At 50.8% G+C, this 18,208-nt stretch overlaps 7 protein-coding genes across 7 annotated transcripts; 4 read left to right on the top strand and 3 right to left on the bottom strand.

The window, feature by feature from the left end:
• Positions 1–807: 807 nt before the first annotated feature.
• On the bottom strand, positions 808–3,463 carry bioDA (adenosylmethionine-8-amino-7-oxononanoate aminotransferase; the record flags this gene model as incomplete). The annotated part of the gene is made up of 5 exons (XM_022534079.1): positions 808–980; positions 1,056–1,657; positions 1,712–3,045; positions 3,099–3,198; positions 3,276–3,463. The coding sequence occupies 5 exons, from the start codon at positions 3,461–3,463 to the stop codon at positions 808–810; spliced, it is 2,397 nt and encodes a 798-aa protein (XP_022388166.1).
• Positions 3,464–4,482: 1,019 nt separating this feature from the next.
• On the top strand, positions 4,483–5,835 carry ABOM_006949 (aminotransferase class I/II-fold pyridoxal phosphate-dependent enzyme; the record flags this gene model as incomplete). Its single annotated transcript, XM_022534078.1, has 3 exons — positions 4,483–5,254; positions 5,308–5,450; positions 5,506–5,835. The coding sequence occupies 3 exons, from the start codon at positions 4,483–4,485 to the stop codon at positions 5,833–5,835; spliced, it is 1,245 nt and encodes a 414-aa protein (XP_022388127.1).
• A 240-nt stretch (positions 5,836–6,075) lies between these two features.
• Positions 6,076–6,930, bottom strand: ABOM_006948 (uncharacterized protein; the record flags this gene model as incomplete). The annotated part of the gene is made up of 1 exon (XM_022534077.1): positions 6,076–6,930. The coding sequence occupies one exon, from the start codon at positions 6,928–6,930 to the stop codon at positions 6,076–6,078; it is 855 nt and encodes a 284-aa protein (XP_022388126.1).
• A 494-nt stretch (positions 6,931–7,424) lies between these two features.
• On the top strand, positions 7,425–8,759 carry ABOM_006947 (NAD(P)/FAD-dependent oxidoreductase; the record flags this gene model as incomplete). Its single annotated transcript, XM_022534076.1, has 2 exons — positions 7,425–8,226; positions 8,275–8,759. The coding sequence occupies 2 exons, from the start codon at positions 7,425–7,427 to the stop codon at positions 8,757–8,759; spliced, it is 1,287 nt and encodes a 428-aa protein (XP_022388135.1).
• A 658-nt stretch (positions 8,760–9,417) lies between these two features.
• ABOM_006946 (uncharacterized protein) lies at positions 9,418–11,864 on the top strand (the record flags this gene model as incomplete). Its single annotated transcript, XM_022534075.1, has 6 exons — positions 9,418–9,525; positions 9,586–9,672; positions 9,746–10,042; positions 10,093–11,064; positions 11,118–11,582; positions 11,688–11,864. The coding sequence occupies 6 exons, from the start codon at positions 9,418–9,420 to the stop codon at positions 11,862–11,864; spliced, it is 2,106 nt and encodes a 701-aa protein (XP_022388134.1).
• Positions 11,865–12,135: 271 nt separating this feature from the next.
• ABOM_006945 (MFS transporter) lies at positions 12,136–13,848 on the bottom strand (the record flags this gene model as incomplete). The annotated part of the gene is made up of 5 exons (XM_022534074.1): positions 12,136–12,306; positions 12,378–13,168; positions 13,225–13,242; positions 13,306–13,443; positions 13,500–13,848. 5 exons carry the CDS (start codon positions 13,846–13,848, stop codon positions 12,136–12,138), a joined length of 1,467 nt encoding a protein of 488 aa, XP_022388133.1.
• Positions 13,849–16,104: 2,256 nt separating this feature from the next.
• ABOM_006944 (putative very-long-chain acyl-CoA synthetase family protein (CefD1)) lies at positions 16,105–18,110 on the top strand (the record flags this gene model as incomplete). Its single annotated transcript, XM_022534073.1, has 4 exons — positions 16,105–16,114; positions 16,169–17,639; positions 17,694–17,878; positions 17,950–18,110. 4 exons carry the CDS (start codon positions 16,105–16,107, stop codon positions 18,108–18,110), a joined length of 1,827 nt encoding a protein of 608 aa, XP_022388132.1.
• Positions 18,111–18,208: the final 98 nt, after the last annotated feature.

Raw genomic sequence — 18,208 nt, 5'->3', positions numbered from 1 at the left:
GGCGAGTTACGTATTGGTGGGAGGATCCCCACCAGCCGGAGGACGATGGTTAACAGGACTAGTTACGGAGATACTACTACTACTATCATATCATCATCATCGGGAGAAAGGAAACATGGACGGCTGCCTGAGGATCCCTTTCCATCTTCCGGAATGACTTTCCCGTGACCTCCATCGGGGGCCTGCCAGCCGTCACGTGTCCCGTGCAGGCCAATCAGGCTGCCACCTTTGCGGCCCTCGGGCCGTCGGTGAACGAAAACCCGCACGGATTGGGAGAATTCCAAACATAGCGAAGGTTAACTTGGTTGGAGTCACCGGGAAAGCCCATTGAGCACGATGACACTCCCGTTCCAAGGTTAAAATGATCGCCCGTTAGCCAGGCACTCCAACCCTCCGATCTCTCCCTCCTTGAATTAAGTACTCACACGGTCATGTTGTCATGGCATGACCAACAATCGAGAATAGGTACTCAAATAATACTGAGGGGAATTGGTCCAAATGCTACTATAATATATATCCCTTCCGCGTTCAAGGTACTTCGTCCAGAGTGTGTCCACCTGCTTTCCGGAGTAGAATGACTAGGACTCCGTGGTACCCGATAATAACCGTACAAGAATAAGCACTGAAAAATTCAATTTCCCCGACAGAAAGTAAACCGTACGGTGGTCCTTTGGTTCGCTGAAAACAGTATAACTCGTTAATCTCATTTAGGGCCTTTTTTCCCTGTCTCGTCTCCCCTTTTGACTTTTGGTCAGGGGTGTTAGCGGCAATGTATCCGATGTACAGTAAATTACACAGGCATTGTTACTACAAGAGCGCCTCCCGCAGCAACCCCTCGATGGAGCGTAGCGCCTCCGGTTGAGAAGTAACACTCGACATGAGGTACAGAACGTTTCCGAGAACACGCGAGTGCACATTAAACTTTCCGTCGCTCGTCGATAACCGCTGCTGTAAACCTCTGGCGGCTGTCGAGGTGTAGCCTATTTGCGCGGTGGAGACGTCACATGTTAGCCCGGAGCGCGCTGAACGGGGATGGAACAGCATGGATGACTTACCTCCTCCCTGCACGTCTTTCAGCGAGATACTGAGCACCGTTCCAATCGCGAACACGCCATCTACTGATGGCGCATGGGATAGATCACTGACCAGACCATGAGACCAGACACTCCAGATATTAGAGCTGTCCCGCGCACTCAGGGTCGCAGGGGTGTCTGACAAGGTTGGCCTCCAGTCCTGGCGGTACCCATCCCAGGACCCACTGTCTTCCATCCGCATCATGGTCTGCAGCGAATCCACTGCCACCTGGCAGCCCACAGCATGTGCCGTGTAGCTGTGTCCATGGAGTAAAGCATCGCTCTTCTCCGGACTCGAAAATGCCTGGAAGATTTCATTGCTGGCCATCGTGGTACATAGAGGAAGAAGACCACCAGTCAGAAGTTTCGCGTTTACAGCGATGTCGGAGTCGACCTGGAGGAATGAGGCCGAGGATGTACGGCCAAGACGGTAAAGACCGGTGAACACCTCGTCGAAGATAACGGGGAGACCAGACCAGGAGGTGGCCACTGGGTGATCCTTGGCAGAGTTAGCCCCACTTGCGTCAAACAGCTCAGGATGGCCGCGGACAACGTCGACGAGACACCGTTGGAACAGAGGGTCACTAAACAAGCCCGTTAGTCATGGATCTTAAATGACCGTACATATCGATACTGACCAAAACAGCATGCCGCCAGCACCTAGAATGATGGGCTCCATGATAAGGGAACCAAATTTCATCCCTTGCTGCTGAACCAGATCCTGGATAGTATGTCGAATATAGTCCCTGTAGCGCTTTCCCGCAGCCGATTGCAGCCGTTCCTCCATATCAAAAATGTCATTGAGGGACGAGAACTCGAGGCCTGAGCCTAGTGATTCTTGAAGGTTCTCGGGAATGTCGACCTTCCACATTCCTTGGGACATTTTCACTTGCGGGAAATCAAACCAGTACCCTCGGCCGCGATACCATTCGACTTTCTTGTTGTAAGTGGAAGGCTCTGAGCAGTCCATGACGCCAATCGTGTCGCCATGATAGCTTCCCTTGAGACCGAGGATACTGATCTGCTCCTGGCTGGCATCCCATCCGTACCGGTCGCATGCCGCCCGGAGACCCATCTTCACAGCGACCTCCATGCCGGTACTTCCATTATCGGTGTAAAACACCTTCCGGAAGCGAGGGTTGCCGATACTCTTGAGCAAGAGTTCTGCCAACGACAAAGCGGGCTCATGTATATTTCCGGGAAACATTACATGTCCGTACCGTCCAGCGGCATATGCAGCCGACAAAGCCAAGCTCGGGTTGCCATGACCCAAACCTTGCGTCCACCAGGATGCAGATCCGTCAAATGTTGCGCGCAGCTTGCTTTCATGGTGGGACTGGTCCGATTCCACAAACGTTTGAAAGTAGTCATCATAGGCAGAATCAATCGGTGTGATATCCTTGGCCTCCATGCCATGATGCTGCGTGAATGGATACCAGATGGTGTCATGTGCCCGGCTGGCCATCGATTCCAGCCGGTCGATCCTTTCCGCGTTCTTAGCCGATAACTGTTCCAATAAGCTCGCAACATCCGTTTCCTGTGCAACACGACCATAGTATGTGGTCATGGCTTCCTCATCCCGCGCCAAGGAATCTACATCTTGCACTGACGGCTTCGGAGGGGGCGACGGCAGTGGAACGAGAGGAATAGCCTTTTTCTGGAAATAGTTCTGTAAGTATTCATGGTTCTTGTAGTACTCATCGCGAAACAGTAAAACCGAGTGGATGTCGTAGCCCCGAAGCAAAAGCGACTCGTAGGCCGAGATAGACGAAGAGATACCACCCAATCGGGAATCTGCGACTAGGACAATTGGTAGCCGCAGTGGGCGATAGAGGTCTGCCTGTGAATTGCCATTGGGGCCGGGGGAATGGACACCACCGGCCGTTTCTACTAGGGCAAAATTGACCCCGCTGCCCGCCCAGTCAGACAGGGTCTTGTGGACAGAGGCCACGATATCATCATCTCGAGGGATCTGCCGAGTGTTAGTGTTTTGGTACCTCATGTCAGAGGGAATGGTTTCCGTACAGTAAATTTCTTCTGCTGAGCCGCGATATGCGGACTGACGGGCTCGTCGAATTGGTAGAGACACTTAGTCAATGTACCCGCCGCATGGCGTTGGATATGTCTAAGATCATGGATCAGTATGTGTGTAACTAGACAGATTGAACTAGCGGGTTGGCAAGATGGATTCAGCCCACGCACCGATCATCTGCGTCATCCAATGGCCCCGTTGAGACGGGTTTTAGAAAGGCCGTCTGATCCTGGGACTTTTGGCGCTGGACCGCGTTACAGAGAACGGTCGAGACAATTGTTTTTCCCACATCAGTGTTGGCGCCGTAAACCTGATGGGCGCGAAGGGAACGCCAGAGGGCAGCTCCCACTGGAGACATCACAGTCAGAGCCGGTAGATGGTACTAGTAAGCACACATCGAATGATCGAGAATTAAGAAGAGAAGTGAGAGAGAGGAGGCGAAGGAATCAGTAATATTAATAATAACGACGATAACAGTCAGAAAAATAAAAATAGTATTGCGTACTTGGAGTACAGCCTACTACTTCATAGTCAGAGATACGAGAGGAGTAAGAGATCCAGAACGAACGGACTGGGTTGAATTGGCCCGAGGTATTCAGGCAGCCGGGGAGGGAGCCACACTCTCCAGGCATTCAGGCAGCCCGCCGCGGTCCCCCCCCCACCGGTTGGCCCTCAACGGCCTGTCTTGTGGATATTCACTCTTTTTTTTTTTTTTTTTGTTTTTTTTTTAATCTGTTTATTTTTGTTTTGGTATTTTCTTTTTCCCCCCTTCCCGCGCTTCAACATTTCTCGTCTGCATCCAATCCCAATTTTTTAGGAGAGATCTTCTTTATTCTAGCGGGTCGCCTTATACTTTTACCTTCAATGTGTCAAAACTCAAAACAGCCTGCATCGTACCCTAGGTATCTTTTTCCCCCATAGTTAGCAACTGGTCTACCGAGCCAAAACTTCTGATGAATTGAATCATGTCTGGTATTATGGATGGGTCAGGAATGGTTCCTATAAATATACCTCGATTACAAAATTAGTACAGACTATAGTATCACGATCTTACATTGTAACGAATTATGTTCTCATTGCACGAAATTACGTGGGATAATCAAGAAATAATCAAGAGCAAAAAAGGTTTTCAGTCTTCACACGGAGCAAGCCACCAAATGACGGGAAACAGCAGCTCCACTCTTTTGGCGCAGTTCATTGTGAACATCCCCGTCTCCACGTCTCCGGTGTGAAGGATGATAATGCCCGCAATCCCCTCTATCCGGAGGGGAGGCACCATGCCTATAAGAGTACCCTCTGTCGTGCCTCTTTCCCTCTTGGGTGTGGTAAATCATTTAGTGCCCCTGGCTGCCAGACCCAACCTTGGACCTCGTCACAATGGATGTCTCCTCCCCCAAGTCCCTGCGTGACTCACTGCGTCAGGCTTTACACCGGAGAGAACTGAAATCGGCTCGTCGAAGGCTCACAGTGCTCCCTCAGACGTCGGTGGACTTCTCGTCCAACGACTTCTTGTCACTATCAACGTCGCCAGAATATCGAGCCCGGTTACTAGATCACCTGCAACAGGCACCGCCGCTCTACCCCTTTGCCAGTGGAGGCTCCCGGCTCCTGGATGGCAATTCAACGTATGCCGAGGAGCTTGAGAGCTTCATCGCCGATTTCCATGCTGCCCCCAGTGGACTGCTGTTCAACTCGGGTTTCGACGCCAATGTCGGCGTCTTATCCTGCATTCCTCAGCCAGGAGATCTGATTGTACATGACGAGCTGATCCACGCAAGTGCACGGGAGGGCATGCGTTTGTCCCGAGCAGGCAAACGGGTTCAATTCGCGCACAGCTCACCCGAGAGCCTGGAAGCTGTCCTACAATCAGAGTTGGACGCCGATCCCAAGATCCAAGATGGCTCCCGAAATGTCTTTATCGTGGTTGAATCCGTCTATAGCATGGACGGGGACATCGCGCCGATCCGCGAATTCATCCAGGTTGTCGATCGTCTGCTGCCGAGGGGAAACGGCTATTTTATCGTGGACGAAGCGCATGCTACGGGTACATTCGGTCCACGTGGGGCTGGGGTCGTTCAGGAACTGGGCGTGGAGGAGCGGATATTTATCCGCGTTCATACATTCGGCAAAGCCTTAGCAAGTCATGGTGGTATGCGATCAAAACGACTCCATTTGATATATATGTCCCTGACAGTTCTTCAGCGATCGTATTGTGCTGCTCCGATACCCGAGATTATCTGATCAACTATGCGCGAAGCCTGATCTACACAACGGCGTTGGGCTTCCCGTTCTTGGCCTCCATCCGCACCGCATATGAATTGCTGTCCGAAGGGATCACACAACCTGTGAGTCGTCGCATGTATACACTGATCCCCAGAGGCATTGGACTGACATCGACAGCTTCAACACAAACTTCAACAATTGATCTTATACCTGCGGACCAGATTAGAAGACCTCGGCACCTGGGACCCAGCAGTGTTCGAAGTAGATCACTTCCCGAGATCCCCCATCTTTTCTCTGCGCAGCCCCTTGCCTCGTCAGCTGGCGGCAGCGTGTCAGAAGGAAGGGTATACCGTACGTGCAATCATGGCACCTACCGTTCCTGCAGGAAAGGAACGGGTCCGGGTGTGTCTTCATACGGGTAATACGATGGAGGAAATCGACGGGTTTGTCGACACCATCCAATTATGGCTGAACCGAATGACGGAGAAAAAGGCTGCACGGCTATGAAGGCCGAAGAAGGTTTAATGCCTGTTGATTATGCTTTTGTATTGATTACGATGTGAGTCTGTAAAAGTTGTATTTTGTATATAGTTGGACTGAGGGTAAGTGATACAAGAGCAGCGCAGACTATCAACCCGGGAGCAGTAAGACCAGAAACAGTAAGAAAACAAGAAAAGGAACTAGTGAAGTAAAAAAAGAAAACATGAACAAAGAATGTCGAGCCGGCTCTCGTATGATCAAGACAATTCAATAAACCCAAAATTCGCTACAAGTCGGACATTTCGGGTGCAAATTCCCAGACGTCTCAATCCACCGATCCATACACTCTCCATGATAATTCGTGCCACAGTGACGCCGACACCACACCCACAGATCATCGTCATATACCGTCTCGTAAAGCTCCTTCTCAGCCGCAGTGTACTCCCTCGCTGACCCGCCCGTCACGTCAACGAAAAACCCTAGTAGACAGATCCCACACTCGTCCTCAACCGCCCTTGGCGCCACCATCCCCGAGACAGCGCTCGTATTCAAGGCCTGAGCAGCCTGATCCAAGCTCGAGCTGGAGCGCACCGACTCCTCACTCACAGAGCTGGCGGTCGGCTCTTCATGGTGGCATGGTCTTGGAACCTCTCCCTGTGGACGCCACTCCTCCGCTGACGCTTGCTGTGCCTGCTCCACCGGTCCATGCACCACGTCCGAGTGGAGGGCACCACTAGCCTCAGCTCCCGGTTGCCCCTGCACAAGCCTATTCTCATTGCTGGCCACATCAGTAGTAGTCGTAGAATCACGCCGACCAAGCGAGTACCTCCACACCTGGAATGCCCACTTTCGAGCCAGTCGATACCACTGAGACTGATGGGATTGAGTACACAGCAGCAGAGTAGACCAACCCACTAAGATGCCGCTGATATCCCGACCCTCGTTGAAATACCTGCTACTTGTATTGAGTAATCTAGGGGCTGCTGCGCGGGTGACGGGGCTGATTGTGTTTTTGCAGCGGTAGACACGAGAAATGCTGAACTCCAGACACTGATACTCTGGCGGGGGGTGCATGTTTAGGATTTCGCTGAGTTGGTGCTGCAAGGTGGCTTGTGGGGACATTTTACCATGTTATCCCCCTTCTTTTGTCTTCTTTTGCGGGGGAGGCTCGGATGGGAGTCAAGAACAGCTGGCTGGTGGGGTGGAGGTGATGGGAGGGGGCTACTGATGATATATTCATGTGTTTTGTAAGAGTTACCATGGTTTTAGGTCGGTGAACGCTCATTGTTATGCCATAGTGAGGGTCTGGATGAGCAATGAATGACTGGCCCGTACGGTCAGGGTTATTCATGAATCGTGATATTCCTTTGAACACCACCATCGGCTACTGGTGAGGTATATATATATATAATGGCCTTTTAAGATAGTGTGATCGCTACTAAAGAACACCAAGCCAGCTACCTAGATATAAGCAGTAGTACTTGTTCGTAGTTGGTCAAGAAACAGTTGATGATATCACCCGCGATATACAATCACGACCCCTCCCAAGCCCCTCATTTGAATCATCAACCCAGCCGATCGGCACCAAACCCATTAAGCCATCCACAACACCAAATATGGAAGAAGAAAATATTCTCATTGTCGGCGCCGGTATCTTTGGCGTCAGTACCGCCTATCACCTAGCATGTAGCAGTTCCAACCCTTCTCGGATCACGCTTTTGGACCGCGGCGCCCCTCCGTCCACGCCGGCCGCATCAACGGATATCAACAAGATCATTCGCGCGGACTACTCCAACCCACTGTATATGAGTCTGGGGTTTGAAGCCATCGAGGCCTGGAAGTCCCTCCCGTTTTTCCAGGACGCGGGTGTCTATCATCAGTCCGGATGGATTGCGATGGATGAGAGAGGCAGTGATCTGCCCCTCCGTATTAGGAAGAACTTTTCGGAGAGTGGTCGTGAGGACGTGATCGTCGACATGACTGAGGAAGAGATAAAAAGTCGTTGGGGTGGACTGCTTCAGAGAACAGATTGCAGTCCGTTTGGGTCATACTATTTCAATCCCTCGGCGGGATGGGTGGATGCCGGCAAGGCATTGGCCATCATGGCTAACGAGGCCGTGAAGATGGGCGTCAAATATGAAATCGGCGAGGCACGTAGGGTTGTCCGCGGAGAAGACGGGGTGCAGGCAATTGAGACAGATACTGGTGCAGTTTTCAAAGCAGACAAGATCCTCCTAGCAACGGGAGCATGGACAAGCCAGTTAATGTCTTCCATTGAAGATGAGCTGGCACTGCCTGACGGGGAGCGAGTAGAGAACCAGGCATCTGCTGCCGGTGTTTGCGTTGCTCATTTTCAGCTTTCGGAAGCGGAGAAAGAGGCATACTCACAGCTACCGGTGTTTGTATACGGCGGACAAGGTTTGTTAAAACCGAACGATTGAACGCACATATGCTGAGAGCGAATAGGGGAAGTAATACCTCCAACGGATTCAGGGATTCTCAAGTTCACCTTTGCGACGTCCGTCAAAAATATGACCAGCACAGCTTCTGGCTATGAGATATCCGTCCCTGTTCCAGACCAGATTAATGCTCCACCGGGTCTCCAGGAAGACTCGATCAATCTGATTCGGCCACGTTTACCTCAGATTCTGGACGGTGACCGCAAGCCTGATTATTATCGACTGTGCTGGGACTCGATTACTCCCGACCAACAGCCACTCATCACTAGACACCCAAACCTTAGTCTTTCGAACGTGTACTTCGCGATAGGGGGCTCATTCCATTGTTATAAATTTCTCCCGACAATCGGGAAGTATGTGGTCAATGTGCTGAATGGTGTAAGCAACGGCCGGCAGAAGGATCAGGCCTGGGCGTGGAAGCCAACCCACGGAAGCAAGAGAGGAGTGCATGAGAAGCTGGTGCCAACGAGAGTTTTTCGAGACTTTACATGAGTTAAAGATCGTCTTTCACTCATGGGTTAGGGCCTTGGTTGAAGATGTAGGCTTCGCTGTTATTGGTAGTTAGCATACAGGGAATCGAGCAAGGCATAAGATGTCATTACGGTCAGGATACATCGAACAAGTTGAGGGTGCATGCAACTATACACCAATCTCACCGGCTACCTGGTTTTCCCGCTCCGGTGGAATTCACCATCTATAACATGTCTTGTTTCTAGAGGAATCATTATTAGCCAATAACACTCAGCGGCCTGTTTACAGAAGGTAAAGCTGACTGTAAGCCCTTGCCGACCTTGGTCTTTCTTTCCTTTCCTTTGTTGTGACATGCGTGATGGACCAAACCAACAATCACATTGCTTATCACAGCGACCTCTAGGACTGAAAGAACCACTAATTCATAAAGACTGATTCTTCGTCAAGAGAGGTCAGCAGCTTGCTGTTCAAGCAGAGCTGTTGGCCACTAAAGTTCGTGTCCTTCAATGAGGCCAGAATACATCGTCTCGGTATTATCCCTGTAGGCTTACTCTCATCCTCAAGTCCAGCGACAGGGGCAAAACTATTGACGTCCAATTTTGGTGAGCTTAGTGCTTCCTACGTCAGGCCCGCTCTTTGTCCCTATTTAAGGACCCGGAGTGGCGATAAACCGATCGAAATGGATGACGGCGAGCATTTCTGCAATATTTGTGGAGGACCACTGTCCAGAAACTTCGTCCAGCATTCTACCTATGACCCATATCTTACTGCCGAAAACGACACTTATGTATGAAGCAAGAGTCCAAAGTTAACCAACGGCGATTCCAGCATCTGACAATATCTGCAGTGGCTTGGATTGACCAGGATCGTGCGTGCCAATGTTCATGATGGAGAGGACTCAGACGAAGAAGGCGCATACTATATTAGTATGATGGTGAGTATACCCCATTGGAGCTACTTGTAGTCGGACTCTCAAACGTCACGATGTGTATACTAAGCAAATTAAGGGAACATACGAATACGAGCCGTCGCGTATCTTTCGAACAAATTTAAATGGGCCTGAAAATGAGCTCGAGTTCGCCGCGTGGGATGAGGGGTTCGTCGTCCACAACGCGTGCTTTATGATGCTTCTTGAAATCGGTATGGGTGATAAACACATGACCACAATGGGACGCGAGATATTTCTCCGAATGCAGATGCGCATGCCCATGAGCAATGGCACCGTTATCAACTGGGGTGATTGCTACTATGGCGGCACCGGACCGTTCCAGGGACATAGGTGGATGGCTCTAGATGGATACGAGGTGTGTATGATCAATAATACTTTCTGCTCAAGCCATTAACCGGATTCGAGTGGCTTGTTACAAACCCCGACTATGAACCGGACTTCTCTGAGCTCCTGGAAGACGCAAGGCGCGACGGTCCAGAGGAGATCAATGCGAAGTTGTGGGACGAAGCAAAAGACTACGAATATGTTGATCCATTCTGGCGCTTCCCAGTTGAACTGCGTCACGAGATTCTGCACCTTCTCCCATCTGAGTCGCTCTTCGATATCCTGCGAGCGAGCCCGGCCTTTTGTACAGCCAGCACTGCCTTTTCAAACAAGTATTGGTACTCCGTGATTGAGGACAGGATGCCCTGGATGGAGCACACTGCGCTCAGCAAGATACTGTCCGAGATGGAGAGCCCAATGGACTATAAGAGTCTCGCAGCACGGCTGATTGAGGTTACTGTCACTCCTGATGACAGGAACGGACCGTGGGACGAGTATCTAGGTCTGCAGAACCGCCGTAGAATTATGCTGTGCATTGATCGCATTCTTGATGACATTGAAGACTCTGTTGCAAGCGAAGACAACCACGAAGGCGTCTCAACACAGATACTAAGCCTCTCCAGCTTTCGAGCGGTGACGTTCTCGTGGGATGTCTCAATTAATAAGAAAAATACAGACGTCTATATCAGACCCGCGATTGACAATCCGCCCAGTCCTAAGAATGTCAAAGTGTATTTTGGGCCGGACGGCGACATGGTTGGTATAGAGTTCTTTCTGGAAGGAGATAAGTCCGGTCGTCTCGTGGGTTATCAAACCAACTCGCTTCAGAGTGTGTCGTTTCCAAAGGATATGGTCATAAACGGCTTCGTCATATCGCTTGGTCCGATGCGTCAGTCCCGCACAAACTATACGATACAGGGCATTGCAATAATAGCAGATGGCGACTACCACCGTCCTTATGCCAGGCTCGGTCATTGGACCAATAATGACCTTGTTCACGTCCTATGCGCAAGGACCATCGAAACGTTGGTTGGTTTCAGTGCGCAATACTGCGTTCGTATAAACCAATGGTAGATTACCGCACAGCAATTGCTTACTCAACCTAGGAAGCCCATATCGTTCAGTTCGGTATAATCGTCGCGGATCTAGCTGCAGCCTCCCCGGGATTCGTGTGGGATATGGAAGTAGACCTGCTGGGGACTACTCGCTGGATCGGCAATTGGCCATCGCCTGACAATGAGCCTGCGAGACTCATGCCGAGCCCGAAGCAATTCAGCACTAGGACCCAGGCCCCCGTACAGTTCCTTGACTTCTGTTTCCGTACAATCGACTGCATCGAGGCATTCTTCCCTTTCGGCCAGGGCAAAGCAATCGGCGGCTTGCTCTTCAAGTTTACCGACGGGATTCAGAAGCTAGTCGGTAAAGCTGAGAACGATAAATCTATCTCAGAATTTGCATGTAACGAAGTCACTTTTAACCCGGGCAATGAGCAGAGAATCACCGGCGTGGCTATTAATTGCACTGATAAACGTCTGGGGCACCCCGAGCCTTGTGGAGTAAACAGCATCGTGGTAGGTAACGAGTCATATCCGCTGCATTTCCCATTCCCATTTTTTTTAATTTAATTTCTTAGGTACCATCTTTTCTTGTGCATCACTAACACCTCTCTTCAACAGTTCATTACAGAGCCGAAATCGAATAATATGATACTGGGATATCGAAGATTTCGGTCTCCGGGCGGCTACGACCTCCTCAAGGGCCCGTACGAATACTACGATACGGAGCGTCCCACGGTTGGAATGCAGTTCATCTTCTCACAGGGAGTGATCACCCAGCTAGGCCTCATGCACTAGGCAGCGACATATCCTCTACAGACAATCTACCGAACGAACGCTATCAAACACGCCACCAAGGAAGAGACGGAATTGTGCGAGGCAAAGAAAATACAATAGGGCCAGGAGATCAGAAATTACACACCAATACTTACTGTGGATATGATGAAGACATAATATGGGACAGGTAGCTGACATCGTGGATCAAGTGACGCTTTTGTATACCGTACATACAGCTCACTTAGATAGATAGTTGGAATGAAACCCGTCGTTGAAACAGCTTACCCATCAACTAATAAGCGTAGTATAACACCGATTCATCATTACTCTGACGGATTTTCCTATTTGCCCGCATAAGCCATATCTTCATCGCCCAGGCACTGGCCGCGCAAGCAAGCGAGAACGCAGCGCTCGAGGACATCGCCATCGTATACCTAGGCTCATCGGATGAAGGCCAAAGATACTACAACCATCAGCACAACCGATCCAGTATAGCCCAGTAACCATGGCAAATGGAGAAAAGACAGAACATACCGGAGTCCAAACAAACGAAGCATTGGCAATCGTATTCACGATCGCCAACGACGAAGCCTTCTTCTCCTTAGTCTGCCCACAGGTACTACTCACCCAGCCCAGCACGATACTATTAACCGCATAAGTGCCGATAGCGAAGACCACCATGGCGAAATATCGCGCCCCAGTGTTCAACGTCGCACAACCCAGCACGAACCCGAAGATGGCAATCGCCTTGGCGACAGTGATATGCCAAGTCCTCTCATTAAGCCTGCCGGAGCTCCACGACCAGAACACCGAGACAAGACCGGCAATCAAGTACGGGGGGCAGGTCAGCACGAGCGTAATGGTTGTCGAGAAGCCTAGCGTCTCGACGGCTGTGGGGAAGAAGTTCTTGAAGCCGTTTGCAGCAAGGTGCATGTGCTGCATGAAGGCGAAGAGCCACAGTTTCGGGTCGCGGGCGGCGTCCTTGAGGCCGCTGAAGGTACTGGTTTGGTGACGCGCGCCGACGGTATCTGCTACGATGCGTTCGTGGGCGAGTGTTCTTTCTTCTTCTGTCAGCCAGCGCGTGACGAGCGGATCGTCGGGGAGTGTGAAGATCGATAAGACGGCAATGAGGAAGGTGACGGCGCCTTGCAGGATGAAGAGCCATTTCCAGCCACTGAGCCCGGCCAGGTCATCCATGCCGTGGAAGATGCCTGCTGCGATGAGGCCGGCAAAGGCGGTTGCGAGGATGTTGCCTGTGTACAGAATGGAGATGCGAGTTGCGATTTCCTTCCGTGTATAGAAGATTGACAGCATATATAGAGCTCCTATGTATGGTCAATTATGTCTCGGTGGAATGGCCAAGGGATGAATGTGGGCCTACCTGGGTAGTATGGTGCCTCTGTCATATCGTTAGCAAACAGTCTAATAAGGTAGCTATATTGGGGATATGTAAAAAACATACCAGTAACACCGAGAAAGAACCTGACTAGCAGCAGTCCCTTGAAGTCTTTCGCAACAGCCGTAAGAGCGCTAACAACAGCCCACAGCGCCATACATCCAGACATATACCACGATGGCCTCACCCTAGTGATCAACATATCTACACACGAGGTCAGCCTACAATCTCATCTATTACATCATCCGAAAACGACTCACTGCTCGGAATCTGTCCCAGAAGATATCCCACGAACAAGATGGAAACACAAGTCTGGTACTCTGACGAGGACAAGTTCAGATCCTCCTCGAGGTCATTCAACCGCGCCAAGGCGATCGCATTGCGGTCAAGGTAGTTGAGCCAGTACATCAGCCACAGCGTCGGCATGATCCATGTGTCCAGTTTGCGGACCAGACGAATCTCCACGGGGTCTGTTTTCTTCCGCGCACCGGAGTAGTCACCCTGGTGCTGTGGCGATTTGACACCATCTTGGTCCAGCGTGTACTCCCGGTGGACGGTGTCGGGCTTTTCGTCTGTGTCTGGGAGAGGGTGTTTCTCTGGGTTTGACATATTGTCAGGGTGGCTATTGCGGGGAACAGGTAGGAAGAAATGAATCTGGAAAGAGGAAGGACATTGCCAGTTGATCATGGACAGGGCTTTTATACCTACCTACTTTATCTCCAGACACGACGACGACGAAAGCCACATCGCAGATCCCACTTGGAGCAGCTTTGAGAATCAATCGCGGGGTTACATCCAGAAAAGCCAAGAGCGGTGATATCTACCTCCATGGGGTTAGCAAAATGCTACAACGGCCTATACCAACAAGAAGGCCGCGTGTGTCCGAAGACGTAGGCTGAGATCGGCAAACTCTGTCCGAATATACCTCATACCCATAAGGTCAGATTGTAGCAAAACAAGAAGATGCCGAGAGCATCATCTGGATTTTACTATCAGTTGCATCATAGTCTACTTTGTCAAGATGTGCCACGAGGTAAGCCGTGGGGGTGTCGGAGGGAGCCCCATCAACGTGTTTTTCCCCAGAGTCCCAAGCTTTGCACTGCCTCCCCCAGTCTTGGCTATGTGTCTTTTATCATCTCCGCCGCCAGACACGGCCGCTGTTTAGGGAGAGTGCAAGGCCGCCAACTCGCCCTTGGCGTGAACTTGGCAAATAGGACGACAGTCAGCAATGGTGCTCGGCCGTCTAAGCACGAGTCAGGATTAGGTTCGGCAACGCGGGGACAAGATTGTATGTGCTTGGCAGAGTATATGAGGTGTCTTGGGCTATATTCCTATTATTATTGGCCGGAGTTATCATGTCCGGCAAATGTTAAATAGGAGAATGTGTTGGCCGAGACGGAGATTGTATGCCCGGGGTACTATCATATTAGTCATTTACAGTCCCGACTGGCGAGGTGGGATTTCCTACATATAATATAAGATGGACAGTGATGTGGCCTATATAGGCTGAAGTCACTAATTGTGGCAGTAGTCCTAGCCATGGCGATCTTTGCAGGACAGTACGTGGTATAAAGATGTCACTTAGTACCTAATGTGGGCCCTGGAAACTTGGGCTTGGTCTTAACGTAAGGTAAGAAGAATGGCTACTATTCTGCGTCCTGTGTCAATATATGAGCGTTATATAGCTTTTCTTAATGCTGAAGTGAAAAAAAGCCCAAACACCCATCCTTTTGGGTCTTTGACTAAGATAGCTTGCCCCCAGATCACATCATGGACTGCAGACATCACACACATCACGCCACCATCTAAGTAGACAATCACCTACCTAGCCATTGGCATTTCAACGGATGGATTTCAAACTCGTTACATTGTTATATCGGCATATTGGATTCACGCCCAAGTCATCAGCTGGAGCAAAAAGGCTCCGCGGAGTATCTCGCCACTCGGCATGTGTTACCATCGGGACTGCCAGGATGAACCATGTCCAGGTCTATGATTAGTGATACTAACGGACCCTGTATAGTGCCCTGGATCGGCTGTGACGGTCTTGAGTGTATTGTTAGGACTGCTAAACAGGTTGACCCCCCCCCCCCCCCCCCCCACTTCCACCTACCAGTCGGGCCGAGTTATTGCCGATAGCCAACGTTTAGGGCTAAACTTGTTGACTCATTGGGATTCCCCACTCACTTTCAGTGGGACGTGAACCGCGAACAAACATGAAAATGTTGGGAAACAAACAAGAAGGGATCATGGTGAATCCTCGTAAGAGTTCTTGGGGGTTGCTCATTCTTCATCGTGCATAGGAATGTGGGGAACTGCATTAACGTTCAGACCCAGTTTTCCACGTCAGCACCAACCACTCAGCATCGTCTGGTGTTCTATAGCAAACCCGAGGCCTTGGGGCAATCTCCCAAAAGGTCACCTCTCTCCTGGCGAGTACCAGGGTAGATGGCTTGTTTAGAATAATTGTTTCCGGACAGTCGAGGCCTTATCTATGGGGAAGGAGCATGGAGATGTTAACGTGGCCATCGTATTCGGCGTCGTGGCAACTCTCCTCTCGGCATAGTACGTTGATGGAAAAACCGAGGTCAAGGTGGACCCCGCATTTTATGCCTTAGTTAGTGAGCTTCCACCAGCTATGCATTACTTTTGCCTTGTTGTTATGTCGAAGATCGGCGCCGTTCATATATAGGGGGGGGGGCATTGCGGAGCAACCGAGGGACATTGAATACCGGCTATAATGTACCGGCTAAGGCATACAAGATCGTCAGAATCTCCGCATTTTTATCAACTCTTCTATATACCTACTCTGCTTCGGTAGGTCATAAGTATCACCTTCCATAGTTCACTAGAGCAGATACAAACATGAGCCTCGGTGCGTATGAGGATGAGTCTGATCGATATCTTCCATACTAACAAACATCCATAGCAGCTGCAGTCGCCGGTGGAGCGACATTGGCGGCGTACCTCAACGCCAAATTTCACATCTCCAAGGATGTCCGCGGCATCTTGAATGTCCGACGGAGTGAGCGCGAGTATGCGCGCGCCGTCTCCCAGAAGCAAGGCAACATCTGGTTTTTCTTCAAGGAAACCGCTACTCGATATCCCGATATGGCCTGCATTTGGACGCGGGAGCGATCATACACATATCGCGAGACCATCGCATTCGCTAATCAATATGCGCACTTCTTTTTATCAAAAGGCGTGAAGAAAGGTGATCTTGTGGCCTTTTATTTGCAAAACCGGGCCGAGTTCATCTTCGCGTGGCTCGGGTTGTGGAGTATTGGATGCGCGCCGGCCGCGATCAACTATAACTTGTCGGGCGATGCATTGCTGCATTGTTTGAAGATCAGTGGCGCGAAGCTGGTGCTGGTGGATGACGACAATGAGTGCCTTACCCGCATAGATGAGTGTAAATCCACGATCGAGGGTGACCTCGGCATGGAACTCGTTACTGTAGATCTCACGTTTACTACTACGGTGCTATCACGATTTCCCACAGAGGTTGCTGAGAATGGCCGTCTGGCATTGAACATGAATGGCGAGTACCCGGCTATTCTGCTCTATACATCCGGCACTACAGGCATGCCGAAAGGTTGCGCCTTCACCATGTCCCGGATATATACCACGGTTCTTCTACGCTCTGGCGGCATGGTGGCCGACAAACCAGGCCCCGACGGCGATCGTTGGTATAGCTGCATGCCCCTCTACCATGGCACTTCGGCAATTGCCATGATCAACTGTGTGGTGAGCGGAAGGGGCATTGGGCTGGGCAAGAAATTCAGTGTGCGGCAATTCTGGAGTGACATCAGGGACTCTGAATCGACATTTTTCGTGTATGTCGGAGAGGCAGCGCGTTATCTACTCGCTGCACCACCGTCCCCTGATGATCGAAACCACCGGGTGCGTTGTATGTACGGCAACGGTCTGCGTCCGGATGTGTGGGACAAGTTCCGAGATCGCTTTGGCGTACCAGAAGTGGGAGAGTTTTTCAACAGCACAGAAGGCATCTTCGCGTTGTTCAACTACAACACTGGCCCGTTTACGACCGGCAGCGTGGGCCACCACGGACTGATCATGCGCTTGCTGCTGAACAACGTATTCATTCCGGTTGCCATTGACCCGAATACAGGCGATGTCCTCCGGGATCCTAAAACGGGTTTCGTCGTGCGAGCCCCTTACGAGACGGGCGGCGAAATCATCGTGAACGTTCCAAGCCAAGAGGCTTTCCAGGGCTACTGGAAGAATGAAGATGCGACTTCAAAGAAGTTCTTGCGCGATGTGTTCCGGAAGGGCGATATCTACTATCGATCTGGTGACGCTTTGCGCCGTCAATCTGATGGCAGGTGGTATTTCCTGGATCGCTTAGGAGATACGTTCCGGTGGAAGAGTGAGAATGTGTAAGTGATGTTAACACTGACCTAGTTGGGTAAACTGAGCTGACTGTGGCCAAGTGCTACCGCTGAAGTTGCAGAAGTTCTCGGTCAATATCCCGGCATTCTTGAGGCTAATGTCTACGGCGTCACTGTTCCACACCACGAAGGCCGGGCGGGCTGCGCTGCCCTTCAAATCAACCCGGAGCTAAGGCCAACTTCAACTTTCAAGAACTCGCCAGATTCGCTCGTTCTCGGCTCCCCAAGTACGCTGTCCCGGTGTTCCTGCGCATTGTGGAGAGCTCGACCCATATCCATAATCATAAACAGAACAAAGTGCCGCTGCGAGACGAAGGGGTCGACCCAGATAAGACTGGGACTAAGGTCACGGAGGGCAAGGCAGATCAGTTCTACTGGCTGCCTCCAGGGGATCTGTCATATAAGCCGTTTGGACGGGGCGATTGGGAGGTACTACAGAGTGGAAAGGCTCGGCTATAGAAGGCTTGAGTATAGAGGCGATATATTCGTCAATGAGTACATGAATATCAAATCTTCCTATATAATCTACAGAAGTTTAGATGAATTGTCTCATCTCG

The sequence above is a fragment of the Aspergillus bombycis genome, assembly GCF_001792695.1.
Source record: "Aspergillus bombycis strain NRRL26010 chromosome Unknown contig00055, whole genome shotgun sequence".
In the NCBI taxonomy this organism is placed as follows: domain Eukaryota; kingdom Fungi; phylum Ascomycota; class Eurotiomycetes; order Eurotiales; family Aspergillaceae; genus Aspergillus; species Aspergillus bombycis.
Note: the sequence above shows the minus strand (reverse complement) of the source record. Positions and strands in the feature narration are given on the sequence as shown.